This window comes from Elephas maximus, chromosome 5, assembly GCF_024166365.1.
Source record: "Elephas maximus indicus isolate mEleMax1 chromosome 5, mEleMax1 primary haplotype, whole genome shotgun sequence".
NCBI classification, from domain to species: Eukaryota; Metazoa; Chordata; class Mammalia; order Proboscidea; family Elephantidae; genus Elephas; species Elephas maximus.
In genome coordinates, this window is record NC_064823.1 from 110,050,749 (window position 1) to 110,067,042 (window position 16,294).

Genomic DNA, 16,294 nt, shown 5'->3' on the forward strand with positions numbered 1-16,294 from the left:
ATGTTATTTCTTTTTTTAGCCTACTTGCTCTGACTAGCACCTCCAGCACAACATTGAATAAGAGTGGTGATAAAGGGCATCCTTGTCTGGTTCCCGATCTCAAGGGGAATGCTTTCAGACTCTCTCCATTTATGACGACGTTGGCTGTTGGCTTTGTATAAATGCCCTTTATTATGTCAAGGAATTTTCCTTCTATTCCTATTTTGCTGGGTGTTTTTATCATGAATGGGCATTGGACTTTGTCAAATGCCTTTTCTGCATCAGTTGATAAGATCATGTGGCTCTTGACTTTTATTTACGTGATGGATTACATTGATTGTTTTTCTAATGTTGGACCATCCCCGTATACCTGGTGTGAATCCCACTTGGTCACCGTTAATTTTTTTTTTTTTGGATATGCTGTTGAATTCTATTGGCTAGAATTTTGTTGAGGATTTTTGCATCTAAGTTCATGAGGGATATTGGTCTCTAACTTTTTTTTTCGTGGTGTCTTTACCTCATTTTGGTATCAGGGTTATGCTGGCTTCATGGAATGAGTTTGGGAGTATGCCATCCTTTTCTATGCTCTGAAATACCTTTAGTAGTAATGGCGTTGACTTTTCTCTGAAAGTTTGGTAGAATTCTCCAGTGAAACCGTCAGAGCCAAGGGCTTTTTTTTTTTTTTGGTCAGGAGTTTTTTAATTACCATTTCAATCTCTTCTTTTGTTATAGGTTTATTTAGTTGTTCTACATCTGTTTGTGTTAGTTTAGGTGGGTAGTGTGTTTCTAGAAATTTGTCCATTTCCTCTAGGTTTTCAAATTTGTTACAGTACAATTTTTCATAGTATTCTGTTATGATTCTTTTAATTTCAGTTGAGTCTGTTGTGATATCACCCATCTCATTTCTTATTCAGGTTATTTGCTTCCTATCTTGTTTTTCTTTTGTCATTTGGCCAATGGTTTATCAATTTTGTTGACCTTTTCAAAGAACCAGCTTTTGGTCTTGTTAACTCTTTTAATTGTTTTTATATTTCCTATTTCATTTAATTCTACTCTAATTTTTATTATTTGCTTTCTTCTGGTGCCCAAGAGCTTCTTTGGTTGGCTGTGGCATTTAGATCTTCTGTGTATTTATTGAGCTTTTCTGGATATTCTGTCCTTCACTGAAAGTGGTGTGTTGAAGTCTCCTACTATTTTTGTGGAGCTGTCTATCTCTTCAATACTGTTAGAGTTTATGTATTTTGGAGCCCTGTCATTGGGTGCATAAATATTATGGTTATGTCCTCCTGGTGTATTGACCCTTTAATCATTATACAGTACCCTTCCTTATCCTTTGTGGTAGATTTTACTTTAAAATCTATTTTGTCAGAAATTAATATTGCCACTCCTGCTCTTTTTTTCTTGTTGTTTGCTTGTTATATTTTTTTCCATCCTTTGAGTTTTAGTTTGTTTGTGTCTTTAAGTCTAAGGCATGTCTCTTGTAGGCAACATATAGACGGATTGTGTTTTTTTTTTTTTATCCATTCTGCCACTCTTTGTCTCTTTATTGGTGTATTTAGTCCTTTTACATTCAGAGTAATTATGGATAGGTATAAGTTTGATGCTGTCATTTCGATGTCTTTTTTTTATGTTGTTGACACTTTCTTTGCTCCACTTAATTTTCTGTGCTGAGTTGTTTTTCTTTATGTATTTGCTTTTCATCTTTTTCATTATTGTTGATTTTTATTTGCTGAGTCTTTAATGTTTTTCTTGTTTTTTTATTGTGATGTATAGGATTGATAGTTTCCTTTGTGGTTACCTTAATATTTACCTGTATTTTTCTAAGTTTAAACCAATCTTTTATTTCTTTGTATCGCCTGACTTCCTCTCCATATGAAAGATCTATGACTACATTTTTTAGTCCCTCTTTTTTGTTTTAATGTTATCTTTAACATATTCTCTGTTTCCCTATTTTCAGTGTTTTAGCCTTTATTTTTGTGACTTCCCTATCTGGGTTTATATACGGTTGCTCTGTTGTCTGTTCTAGACTTGGGTTGTTATCTGATGTTATTGATTGCCTAGCTGGAGGACTCTCTTTAGGATTTCTTGTAATTTTGGTTTGGCTTTTGCAAATTCCTTAAACTTCTGTTTATCTGGAAATGCCCTAATTTTGCCATCATATTTAAGAGACAGTTTTGCTGGATATAAAATTCTTAGCTGGCAATTTTTTTCATTCAAGGCTTTATATATGTCATCCCATTGCCTTCTTGTCTGCATGGTTTCTGCTGTGTAGTCCAAGCTTAATCTTATTGACTCTCCTTTGTAAAGACTATTTGTTTATTTTTTTTTTTAGCCACTCTTAAAATTCTCTCTTTATCTTTGGTTTTGGCATGTTTGATTATAATATGTCTTGGTGACTTTCTTTTGGGATGTAGCTTATGTGGGGTTCAATAAGCATTTTGGATAGATACCTTCTCATCTTTCATGATATCAGGGAAGTTTTCTGCCAACAAATCTTCAACAATTCTCTCTGTATTTTCTGTTATCCCAATCACTCGTAGGTTATTCCTCTTGATAGAGTTCCACATAATTCTTAGGGTTTCTTCATTTTTTTAAATTCTTTTGTCTCATTTTTCCTCAAATAATTTGATGTGAAGTGCTTTATCTTCAACATCACTAATTCTGACTTCCACTGCCTCAATTCTGTTCCTACAACCTTCTATTGGGTTGTCTAATTCTGAAATTTTATTGTTACCTTTCTGGATTTCTGTTTGCTGTCTCTCTATGGATTCTTGCAGTTGTTAAATTTGTCATTGTGCTCTTCTATACTTTCTTAAGTTCCTCTATTGCTTTTACTATGTGTTCCTTGGCTTGTTCTGCATTTTGCCTGATCTCTTTCCTGATCTCTTTAAGAGTTCTGTATATTAATCTTTTGTATTCTACCTCCGGTAATTCCAAGAAGTTTTCTTCCTCCAGAAAGTTTCCTGATTCTTTGTTTTGGGAGCTTGCTGAAGCCATTGTGGCCTGCCTCTTTATGTGATTTGATACTGACTCTTGTCTCTGAGCCATCAATAAGTTATTATATTTATTTATTTTATGTTTGCTCACTGTGTCCTAGCTTCTTGTTTTGTCATTTTGATATGTCCAAATAGGCTGCTTTTGTGAGGTAGTTTGATTATTGGTGCCTTTGAAGCTCTAACGTCCTTCACCAGGTGGGTAGAGCTGTTACCAGGTATGTGAGTCCAGAAGTCCATTTACTTTCTTGTATGGATTCAGCTCAAGTGTCCAGATAGTCAGTCACCAAGTTTGTCACATGGGCAGGCGTGATTGGAGTAGGCACAGGTATCTGGCTGCAGTAGGGGGTCACGCGCTGAGCAAGACAGGGGCCTGACGGCTGCCCCTGGGTGTCCGGGAAGAAAGCGTGTCCCTGTTCCCTAGAGTGTGTAGGTGGGTAGGTTATGCAGCAGGACTACGGGCACCCAATGCTGTTAGCTGTAAGGACTGGGAGGCACCACTTATTCTTGAACCCAGTCACAGGTGGCTAGGTGGTGTGGGTTGAGCTACCAGTCCTCAGGTCCCTGTTGTGGGTAGGTGAGGACCCTTCTTAATGGGCAGAGCAATGCCAGATATCACAAACCTACCACTTTACCATATGGCTGATACAGGGAAATTAGGCTTCAGGTATATACCCTGTTGTACTGTGCTAGTGAGGGCCTACCTTGTTGAAAAGGGCCTACACAGGTCTATGCAGGGGTGAAAGACATTCGAAGTTCATGGACCCCTTATGCCTGTGCCTAGGCTGTGCCCGCCCTGAGTTCCCTGGCTCAGGGGAGCTGGCAGATTATTTTTTCCTGTTTGTTAATGTGTTTCCTCTCCAAGACTGGGAGAAAGGCTTAAGGCACATGACAGGTCCTACTTCCAGCCTAGGGGAAGTGGGAAGCGGAAACAGGAAATCACTGAAGCTGACCTGGGATCTGGTGCAGTGCGGGCAGGTAAATGGGAGAAAGGTTCTTCCCAAATGGGGTGTTTTTTGATCGGTGTGGTAGGTTACATGCATGTACTTATGTTTTGCTGACTGACTGCTGCTTTTCACTGGTTTTGGAGGCTTGAGTAGACTCTCTGCCGCTCTGTCTCTCCCAATGTGGAAAACATATCCCAAACGTCACTACTTGCCCGCACATGCTGGCAGATCTGGCCTGTAAGGTGCCGGTTCCTGCTGGGTCAAGTCTGTCAAGTTCTTGCTGCTTCTGAACCATCTATCCTTCCCCCTGCCACTCAGTCCAGTTCCTCAAATTTGCCTTTGATGTTCAGGGCTCCTACATTGTCACATATAATTGATTCACTTTTTGGAGGGGTCTTTGTTGTAAGAGGGACCACTGGAAGCATCTGACTACTCTGCCACCTTGGCCCTTCCCCTCTGTTTTATCTGGTTTTGGTTTTTTAAGGAGCTCTGATGCTGCAGTGGTTTAGCACTCGGCTGCTAACTGAAAGGTTGGTGGTTTAAACGCAACCAGCAGCAACGTGGGGGAGAAAAGGCCTGGCAATCTGCTCCTGTAAAGATTACAGCCTAGGAAACCCTATAGGGCAACAGTGCTAGTCTGTCATACAGGGTCACTATCAGTGGGAATTGACTCAACAGCAAACAACAAGGAGACACTAAATGAGCAACATCAAAAACACAGAAAATTCATTTTATCTACGCTGTTACTCTGACAACATATTTGCATAAAGAAACATTAATCAAAACATGTGAGAACGTACAATCTTGCCAGCAAATATACAAAGTAACAATTTACAAAATTTCAATTAGAAATCTAAAAACAAGAAATAAAAATTTGTTGGACAAAAAGATGGTAAAACAAACATGAAAAACTGTCCAAGCCCATCATAAATCAAAGAATTATCTATGAAGGATGAATAGAGCTCAGGCCTCAGCACTTCGCTTCTCTAGTTTCATGCATGAACCCCTGTGCCCTCATGGAGTCCTTCATACAGAACCACCTCTGCAGTCAGATACCTGAATTTATGTCTCCACCCTGTTCCAAGTGAACCCTCCAGGCTATGCACAATTGCCTACTTAACATCACTTAGCTGTCCAGGGCATCTCAAACTCAACAAAAACCTGCTGCTTTCTTGGTTGTTCCTGTCCCATTAAACCACATCATCTCCAGCAATTCCACTCCTACGTATATACTTAAGAGAACTGAAAACATATGTTCACACAAAAACTTGTATGTGAATGTTCATAGCAGCATTGCTCATAATAGCCCAAAAGTGGAACCAACCAAATATCCATCAACTGATACAATGGAATGAAGCTACAACATGGATGAATTTTCAAAACATTATGCTTAGTGAAAGAAGCCAGACACCAAAGACCTCATATTGTATGATCCCATGCATGAAGACATCAATCAATAAACAGAAAATTAGTGGTTGCCAGGCGATGAAGGGTAAGGGGAATGGGAGTGACAATAGGTACAGGGTTTCTTTTTGGGGGGACAGAAATGTTCTAAAATTAGAGAGTGGTGATGGTTTCACAACTGTTAATATACTAAAACTACTGAATTACACCCTTTAAGATGGTGAATTTTATGTTATATGAAATATATCACAATAAAAAAAACTTATTCATCTCTAATAAAATAATAAAGAGCTCAAATCAAAATGGAAGTTAGGATGTAGGCTACAAGCGCATACTACCAAACATTCTAGGCTTTAACATTTCATTACAGACACAAAATGCAGAGTTAAAAAAAAAACAACATAATTTCTTTCTCGCTGCCAACAATAATCCACTAGAGTCAACTTTCAGCTATGAGAGCAGCTTTCCTTTCACTCTTCAATTTTTCATAATTAACAATATTACTAATTCTGAGGACCGATACAAATTACCTAAGTTATGACATACTTCCCACAAAGAATCTTTGAGAACAATAGTAACCTTTTTTTCCTTTGACATTTCCCTAGATAGATTTGATTATTTCTTGAATTAGCACAATGTTATAAACAATTAGCACCCCAGTGTTCCTAGACATAACTCTTGCCCTTTGTATCACCAATCTCAAGCTTGAAAAGGTTCTAGAGGTGGTTATTGTCACTCTGAGAATAAAGAGAGTTTAGGGCCAGCTCCTATCATTTGCTCAATGTCATTGTGAAAGAAAAACTCACACAGGAATGCCCTGAATTTTGAGGGAAATGTTACAAACCCGTATTAGAAATTACTTGCAGTGAAGAAGCTCAAATATTATGAGTGGGGTCTTAATTTGAACACTTTGAATATATTTTAAGTTGAGAAGTAAACAAAGAAAAAAACTTTGTCCAGAACTCAATCATTCACATCTACAGATGAAAAAAAATCATGGTTTTTACCCCCAGAGTTCCATTCTCCATACTTTTTCCTTTCTACAGAGTTTCGCCAATGTTGCCTTCACACCCAAGGTCTCCAGTACCATCATCAGCAATCAGGTCCCCAGGCCCTCTCTCCTAAGCTCCAGATACGGACATCAGCTACTTACAGTGATGTCCCAAGACCACTTCAAAATCAACATCTTCAAAATCTCCAGCTTCTCCCCAAAATCTTCTACTCTCCCAATCTCATGGAAGGGCACCACCATTGCCCAACCTGTCAAAGTGAAGAATTGGACAATCACCCCTGACTCCTCCATCAGCTGCCTCCCACATGCCCCTCAAATCTCTCCCCTCCTCTCTATGCTCATGCCTTGCCTCAGGCCCTCTTCATTTCTTGCTTGGAATATTGAAAATCTCAGCATTTGATCTGCAATCTTAGCCCCTTCCACCCCTCCTCCACACTGCCTTGAGCATGACCTTCCTAAAGTACAAATCAAAATCCTTCAGGGGTTTTAATGTATAAAAGGGCTAAACTCCTTAGAGTAACATAAAAAGCCTAGGTGGTTCTAGAACCTACTATCTTCCAATCTGACATATTTACACTTTCCAACACCTATCTAGGAGTCCCTGGATGGTACAAATGGTTAAATTAAGCAAAGGTTGCTAACTGAATGACTGGAGGTTCGAGTCCACCCAGAGTCACCTCAGAAGAAAGTCTTGATGACCTACTTCTGAAAACCCTGTGGAGGATAGTTCTACTCTCACACACATGGGATGGCCATGAGTCAGAACTGATTCATCAGCAACTGTTTTTTGTTTTTTTGTTTTTTTGTTTTTTTAACCTATCTAGTTGCACAGTAGTTAAGTATTCGGCTGCTAACCAAAAGGTCAGCACTTCAAATCCATCAGCCGCTCCTTGGAAACTCCATAGGGCAGTTCTAGTGTGCCTTATAGAGTTGATATGAGGCGGAATCAACTCAACAGCAACGGGTTTGGTTTGGTTGGGTTAGAATCCATTCACACTAAACTACTTGTGGTTCTACGCATGCAATATGCTAGTCTCATCTCTGAAAAGCTCTTCCTCGTCTCGTCTGCCTGGAAAACTTATCTTTTAAGACTCAGCCTAAGCTTTTCCTCATCGTGAAGTTATCCTTGAGCCCCACTCAGCTTGAAGCAACCCCTTCTCTGTGCCCTCACACAGCCGTATACAGCCTCTATTATATCTCTCATAATTGGGTGCATGAGTAATTGTTTACACTGATAAACAATGAACCCCTTAAGGGTGGGAATGGTGTTGTACTCAGTCCTGTATGCTCAACAAATACAAAAGTGCCTAGAACACAACAGTGTTCACGTAAAAAAAATGCATTATTGCTACAACTTCCTCCTTTAACAAACCTATACTCAAAGATTAAAAAAAAAGAATTAATTGGAAAATTTTCTCATCTTCCTGGCAAGCCTCATACAGAAACACAGTCAAAAGAAAAGTTCCGAGAGAAAACAACAGCAAGGAGTGATTCACGTGTTAGACAATCATGGCTTGGACCCTACAGCTGCCTGCAGCCATGAGAAAGCATAGATATTTTGAGCCGGCACCAAACCTTTTCTGAAGACTTGTTCTTAAACTTTATTTGGCTTTGTTCTTAAACTTATTTCATTTAAAATTAAACCTTTAATTTGACAAGGTGATTTTCCTAAAGGCACATTTGAAAAGGAATTTCCGAGATTTTTTTGGACTATTATTATATACAGTGTTTTTAATAAGGAAAACCTACATCAAATCCACACAGTCCCATTCCATTCCCAAGGTATTGGCTGAACAGCAAAGTGCAATTCCAATTTCATTAAAAGGATTCCACTTTAAACTCCAAACCTTAAGAACCTCTTTGAGGATGCTCGCAAGAGACTCCTTCAATCGCACCATGACTACAATGATCTTTAGCAAAAGCTTATCACGTGTTACACAAAATTTTGCTGCAGATACATTTATACTCTCTCTTTTGAAAAATATTTTCCTTTAATATACAAGGCTTTGTCATTTGTAAAAATCTATCGTCCTTCATTCAGGGGTTCTTAACCACACATACCTATGGAGTCTTTAAAAATATCCTTGGGTAGAAGGTGGGAATGGTGTTGTACTCAGCCTTGTATGCCCAACAAATACAAAACTGCCTAGAATAGAACAGTGCCCAATTTAAAAAAAAAAAAAACATGTTCTTGCTATCAATTCCCTCCTTTAACAAACCTTTACTAAGAAGATGAAAAAAGAAAAGTGAATTAATTGGAAAATTTTCTCATCTTCCTGGCAAACTTCCTGCAGAAACATAGTCAAAAGAAAAGTTTTGACTTCTACCTCTTTCTGGAGTCTCTGACTTAGTAGATCTGGCAAGTGGTTCCAGCATCCGTAGTTTTTCAGAACTCCCCAGTGACTGTATAACTACTACTGCTGAGATCACTGCTTTGGCCCCTAAACTCACTGATTCTCTTGGGATACAGAGGAGATGCCAAATGAGCCACACCAGTTCTGCTAAGAATTCCGTTTAGGACCACCAATGGAGAGGGAGGCTGGGCTATAATCCCTATGTGAAGTCTTCATCAATATCTGTTCTTAAGCACCTCCCAATCTCCCAAAAAGCATCACTGGGGCATATTCATGGAACAAGGTCACGACAATCTCAACTTCCCACTCCAAGACTATGCTACCTAGTCTTTCAGGGCTATGTCCAGGATTAATTCTCAAGGTATACTCACCCCCAAGTGTGATCCCTTGTGCTTGGACCAAAGTCAGTATAGAAACCCAGCTTCTCCCCTAGCCACATGGCTAAATCATTGTTCCCTATATAGGGCTTAGATGCATCGCTCTCCAAAATTGTTATGAAATCTGCACCTGTTCAGGGAAAAAACGCATGTAGTGATTCAACATACAATGCAAAAAACAATTAGTAAAACTTTATTCCTGACACTTAACCCTTCTGCTTTTACTCATAAACTGAAAACAAAGTAATACCTAAGGAGTCACCAAAGTGGAGAGGTTCAAATATGATCTATAAAGGAATTTTACCATGTTTAGAGTTTTTTTTTTAGAGTACAATTAAAACATGGAATACCTAGAGGAAGGACAGGGAAGGATAAAAGCATAAATGTTCTGCAGTTTATATCTTTCTTAAATACCTAAAACTCCAAATGATTTTAATGCCTTTCCAAATACCCAATTTATGTTCAGAAACAATACAGTAGTGCATATGGCATCTTATTCTAGGGCAATCACCGCCATGGTGCTGGCATGTTGTCGTTGTTAGTTGCCATAGAGTCAGTTCCAACTCATGGCAACCTCATGTGTGCTCCTTAGAGTTTCCAAGGCTGTGACCTTTCAGAAGCAGATCGCCAGGCCTGTCTCCCGAGGTGCCTCTTGAACGGGTCCAACCACCAACCTTGCATCTAGTAGTTGAGGGCTTAAATGTTTGTGCCACCCAGCTGCCTGGGATTGGCATAGAAGTGTATTAGTTTTTCAGACCCTGGCCAGATATGCCTCTGAGGTGTATAATCAGGACTAAATAAGGAGTAAGGGCCAAAGAAATTTTGTATTGACATAATAATCGTACAGAAACCCTGGTGGCATAGTGGTTAAGTGCTACGGCTGCTAACAAAAAAGGTGGCAGTTTGAATCCACTAGGCACTCCTTGGAAACGCTATGGGGCAGTTCTACTCTGTCCTTTAGGGTCGCTATGCATCAGAATTGAGTGGAAAGCAACGGGTTTAATAATCATATAGAGTAAGACGTTTCTCAAGAAACATGCTTATCAGTAGGAAAAACCAAAACACTTTAGCACTGTATTTTGCTCCACACTCCATGTAGCTGACCTAAGAACCAAACTCCCACATATTTTAAGTGATGCTTCGTACAAAGATGAGTTACCCAGGGCACAGAATCAAACAAAACTGGCCCTTAAACTCTTGGAGAAAAACTGCTTCATAAATGAGCATCACTCTGACCCATTCTGCCCTTTAATCCAATAGTTTTCTGGGTCCTTAACAGAAGTTCCTCAAGTGACAGGAACCACCAGCAGGAGTATCACTAATAACAACGGCATGAGAAGAGCCCCCCACAGATACCCAGTATGAGGCTGTGTTCAGAATCAACTGAATTACCGTCAAACACAAACAGATGTGGTTACAGAAGCTTAACCCTCCTGAAGCTGCCGTGAAAGCAAAGCTTTTTGAAGAGGAGATTAGTTTATGACCCAACAAACCCTCCTCCTATAGCTTATGGACTTAAAATAAAAGTAACAATGGTAGTTTCTCAAAAACTGGAACTCATTCCAGTAACACTTACCAGTGTGATTGAGCAGTTGAGCTGATCTTTCTAGATTAGACCATCCTTCATTGTCGTATCCAAACCTGAAAGGCCAGATGGCTACAGAGACCTCTTTGGCTGGGGACTGAAGAATGTTTCAATGGTAATTTATGATGATTGTAAAAAATGGCAGTTTTGGTGGCCCAGTTTTCTCCACCTCTCTCTACCAAAATCCCTATGTCCCAAGTTTCAGCAAAGGAATATCCCCAAACATTTTTTTGTTGTTTAGAGCCATTCAGTCGGTTCCTACTCGAAGCGACCCTACGTACAACAGAACGAAATGCTGCCCGGTCCTGCACTGTCCTCACCATTGTTGCTATGTTGAGCCCATTGTTGCAGCCACTGTGTCAAACCATCTTGTCAAGGGTTTTCCTCTTTTTCATTGACCCTCTACTTCACCAAGCATGATGTCTTTCTCCAGGGACTGGCCCCTCCTGATAACATGTCCAAAGAACATGTAACAAAGTCTCGCCACCCTTTCTTCTAAGAAGCATCCGGGCTATACTTCTTCCAAGACAAATTTGTTCATTCTTCTTGCAGTCCACGATATATTCTTCGTCAACACCATAATTCAAAGGCATTAATTCTGTGGCCTCCCTTATTCATTGTCCAGTTTTCAGATACGTACTAGGCAATTGAAGACACCATGGCTTGGGTTAAGTGTACCCTAGTCCTCAAGGAGACGACTTTGTTTTTTAACACTTTAAAGACGTCTTTTGCAGTGTATCTGCCCAATGCAATATGTCGTTTGATTTCTTGACTGCTGCTTTCATGGGCATTAATTGTGAATCCAAGCAAAATAAAATCCTTGACAACTTCAATCGTTTCTCCATTTATCATGGTGTTGCTTACTGGTTCAGTTGTGAGGATTTTTGTTTTCTTTATATTGAGGCGTAATCCATACTGAAGGCTTCGCTCTTCATCAGTTAAGTACTTCAAGTCCTCTTCACTTTCAGCAAGCAAGATTGTGTCATCTGCATATCAAAGTTTGTTAATGAGTCTTCCTCCAATCCTGATGCCCCATTATTCTTCATATAGTCAAATTGATAGATGAGTGATGGCTCCAAATATAAGCACACATTTGATTCATTAAAAAAAGGAAATACTTGCTATATGGAATTCTCATATTAAATCTTCCTTCAACTTCTATGTTAAGCTTGGAAGTTAGGAGGAATATTTGGAAAGTGAATATTTATAATAAACATTGCTTATAATAACAGCAAAAAATCAGAAATGATCTGTCCATCAGTAAGAAAATAAATAAATAGTGTCACGTATATATGTATATATATCTTGTAATACTACTCAGCAACGGAAATAAATGAATTAGGGCTACATGTACCCACATGGATGAATCTCTATGCATAGGTGATTTTAAATAAAAATAAGTCAGTTGCAAAATATGTATGTACAATGTCATTTATTTAAAGTTTAAAGGAAAAACCAGTACTGTCTAAGGACGTATTACGTGTTACTAGCAATATAAAAGAAAGCATGAAAATGATAAATGCCATATTCAAACAGTGGTTACTTTTGCAAGGGAAAAGAATGCGGTCACAGAGGGATACACAGAGACCTGTAACGTATTTGCAAAGTGGTCTACTGATTCTCATGTAGTGTTATACCCTCTACTGTACTGGCAAGCTACTACCCATCTGTCCGTTTGTCATATTACGGTGGCTTGAGTGTTGCAGTGATGCTGAAAGCTACACCTTCTTATTTCAAATACCAGCAGGGTCACCCATGGTAGGCAGGTCTCAGCTAAGCTTTCAGACTAAGATAGACTAGGAAGAATGGCCTGGTGATCTACTTTCAAAAATTAGCCAATGAGAACATTATGGATCACAGCAGAGATCAATCGCCGGAGGAGGACATCATGTGTGGTGAAGTGCAGGCCAGCGACAGTGCGAGAGGCCCTTGGTGAAGTAGGCTGGCACATAGCTGCAACGATGGACTCAAACATGCTAGCGATGGTAAAGATGAAGCAGGATCAGGCAACATTTTGTTCTGTTGTAAATAAGGTCACCATGAGTTAGATTTGACTCAACGGCAGCTATCCATCTATCTATTTCTATCTGTACTGGCAAGGCAAGGTTGAAGAACACAGCCTCTTTTGAGATCTCTTCTTTGGAATCCATGAGTTCAGTCAGAATGCACTGCCCAACTCTAACCATCAATCTCAAACAAATACCTACTGATCTATAACAGACATTTTGCGAGTACATGGCTGAATAAGAAGAAATCCATCACTGCAGTTGAAGAAACAACTCAAACTGGACCATACAAGTTCAGGTTAGGGAAAGGATAAGTAGCAATATCTTTGCATCAGAGGTCCACTTTATATAACAGCTCAATGTGCTTGTTTTACCAGCAGTGGGCTGGACATTTCATTTTTATCGAGAAGAACTATTCTGTTTTGTAAATACATCATAAAAAGAGAATGAAACCATCAACAGATACTTGAAAAGGCATGATTATCTTCATCAAACTATCCTTTTTGTGACATAACCATACTTCTGTGATTCTTGATTTCATCACCCAAAACCTATTATTCCCTCATTTTTCCCATCTCAGTAAATGCCACATCCTCCATCCAGTTGCTCAAGCCAAAAACCTAGAAATCATCCCTGATTCTTTCCTTCTCCTCATCTGCCAACATCTAATCCATCGGTAAGTCCTATCAGCTCTGCTTTCAAAATATATTCTAAGTCTATCTACTTCTCTCCAACTCCACTGCCACCACCCCAGTCCACATCATCTTTCCCCTGGACAACTTAAAGCCCCATAACATATCTCTCTGCTTCCACTCTTGTGTGCCCCTATAATCCACTCTTCACAGAGCAATCTAAGTGATGTCTTCACTCTCCTGCTTAAGATACTCCAATGGCTTCCATTGCAAGTAAAATAAAATCAGAGCTCCTTACTGTGGTCTACAAGGACCTATGTGATGTGGCCCTCACCAGCCTCTTCAACTTCACCTTCTACCACTCTTCTCCTTGCTCACCAAGCTTCCGCAACTCTGGCTAGCCTGATGTTCCTCAGACATGCCATGATTGCTCTCCCTTCAGTTTTTTACACATATTCCCTCTACTTGATTCCTTTATCACCAGCTCTCTGCACAGATATGTTTTTCTCAACTTTTAGGTCTCAAATCAAATGTCACCTCCACAGAACAGCCTTCTTTAACCACCTAGACACAGTTACTCTCTACTGAATAATCCAATTTCCTTCATAGCAGCCCCATCAAAAGTGGTGGACTTTATTTATTTGTTCTTTTGAATCCTGTCATTATCCTCTACTAGAATGTAAACTCTATGAGGGCAGGTGTCTTGTCCAACTTGTTTACCTCTGTATCCCTGGCACCATGCACATAAGAGACATTCAATAAACATTTATCAAATAAATAAACAAATGAATGCATAAAGAATGAATGAAAGAGCATGTGTTAAATCTAATCCAATGGCTCCTTTGGAAAAGGAGTCCTGGCTGACATTAGGTATCCTCTCTGACTGACTTTATGTTATAATGATAACAGCTAACAATTAAGGGGCAAAAGAAAGAGACCATTTAATAAATTATTTAACTTTTAACAAAAAGTTACTGAGAACTGCATATATGCCAAACACTCTGTGAGGTGCTGGAATATAAAGACAAACAAGAGAAGTATGATCTCTGTCCTCATTATAACTTTTTACTTAATATGAAAAATTTGCCAGGTAGTAGAGATTTCTAAAATTCAAAGTTAACTTTCAAATTCTATTTTAGCCAAAATTGTAACTCCAACTCATCATAAAATACTTTGGAGTTTTTATCAGAGCAAATAGAAAGCACAACACTGCAACTACTTGCTCCAGCCCAGCTTTCTAGAAGAGAAAGGGACAATAAAATATTTAAAAACTGTATACAGTAATAGGGAAAAGGAGGAGACAAGAAAACTTTCAAGCCCATCAATATACAAGCAACCTGTACTCTGCAATATCAAGAAATGTCTGTAAGACTTTTCCTGGTCTAGAGCTCAATGTACAACTGTATATATATAAATACATATCATATAAAATTCTATTTCAAAGTTTTAAATTACTACTTACCTCTTTGCTCAATTTCTTCTCATAGGCTTTTTGTCGTAGTCCTAATCCCAATAATCCCACACCAACAAGCAGCCACAAGACTAAACAAAACCAAAAAAATAGCTGCCTTTTAAACAACTTTTAAACTATTTCTTTTAAAAATTAAGTTTACTGATTTAAAAAAATCATTTTTATGATTGTGTCAAATCTGTTAACTGAGGATTTTCTGCAAAGGGGAACTGTCTAGTTCTTGGGTTAATTTTCATGTGTGACATGCATACATGACCCATACTTTAAACCCAGAACTCAAAGGATATTCTCTAAAAGTGTTCCAAGGACCATGAACTTAAAGTAACAAATAAATAAATAAATCATAAAATACCTAAGAAAACATGTCTTAATTAGCAAGAATCAAAGGTGGGAAAACCCTGCAGAATTAAGCCCACAAAGATTTCAGATACTAGAACTTTCAGAATCAGAATACAAAATAAGTATTTAACATGTTTAAAAAAATAAAAGAAGATATTCGCGGTAAGACTAAGGTATATGAAACTATAATAAATGATCAGATATGTTTGTAAAGAAATCAAATAGACTTCTGGGAATAAAAATATAATAATTATGATAACTGAAATTAGAAACTCAATGGACAGCAGATGAGACAAAACATAATATAGAACTAGTAAACTGAAAGGTGTATCTGAGGAAATTACAAAGGGTACAAAACATGAGAGCAATCAAGAGACATGAAGAACAAAATAAGAAGAAGACCCAACATATATCTAATTGGAGTCAAAAAGGAGAGACAAGAAAGAATGGAGCACAGGGAATATTTGAAGAAATAATGGCTGAATATTTTCCAGAATTTATAGAAGACATTATTATTCAGGTTCAGGAAACCCAAGGACTCCTGATCAAGATGAAAAAAAACCCACATCCAAATATATTACAGTGAAACTGCAGAGCACCACAAAAAGAGAAAATATTAAGAGCTACTAGGACAAAAGACAGATTATCTTCAAAGAAGCAACAATTCCACTGACACCTGAATTTTCAATAGCAAAAATGGAAACCAGAAGGTTGTGCTGAAAGGAAAATAATATAACTACTTGAAGAATAGAAATTGAAGGTATAACTTCCAAACTAGAACAAGGAGTGGGGAGGAGGGGGATAAGGGAGAGGGGAAAAAAAAATAGCAAGAGGAAAAAGGGCACCCTGAAAAAGTGAGAAAAGAAAAGACATAGTAATATATGATAGAAATAAATTGTAATACCTCAAAAATCACAATAAAAATAGATAAACTCAAGTTAAAAGACAAAGATTGTCAGGATTAAAAACAAAATCTGCTAGATCCTGGTTTCAACGGCAATAGGGACACAAAAAAAGAACCTCATTTTCCACTAAATTTAAATATGATGTTTCCAAATTATGACGAAGCATACATGAAAATTTTTAAATATTGCTTTGTGATATTTCTTTTAGAAATACACTAAAAATTTATTTAGTTTAATTGTTCCCTATCTCATTACAATATAATAGTTTATCTCCTTTAGTAAAGTATCAA

General features: G+C 38.3%; 1 protein-coding gene across 1 annotated transcript in view; it reads right to left on the reverse strand.

The window, feature by feature from the left end:
* Positions 1 to 16,294, reverse strand: part of CWH43 (cell wall biogenesis 43 C-terminal homolog) — a 79,419-nt gene that overhangs the window by 27,081 nt on the left and 36,044 nt on the right. The window contains exons 9-11 of the mRNA XM_049886261.1: positions 14,752 to 14,831; positions 10,643 to 10,748; positions 9,061 to 9,196 (exon numbers count right to left, since the gene is read on the reverse strand). Coding sequence (XP_049742218.1) covers positions 9,061 to 9,196; positions 10,643 to 10,748; positions 14,752 to 14,831 — 322 coding nt within the window. The remainder of the gene's footprint in view (positions 1 to 9,060; positions 9,197 to 10,642; positions 10,749 to 14,751; positions 14,832 to 16,294) is intronic.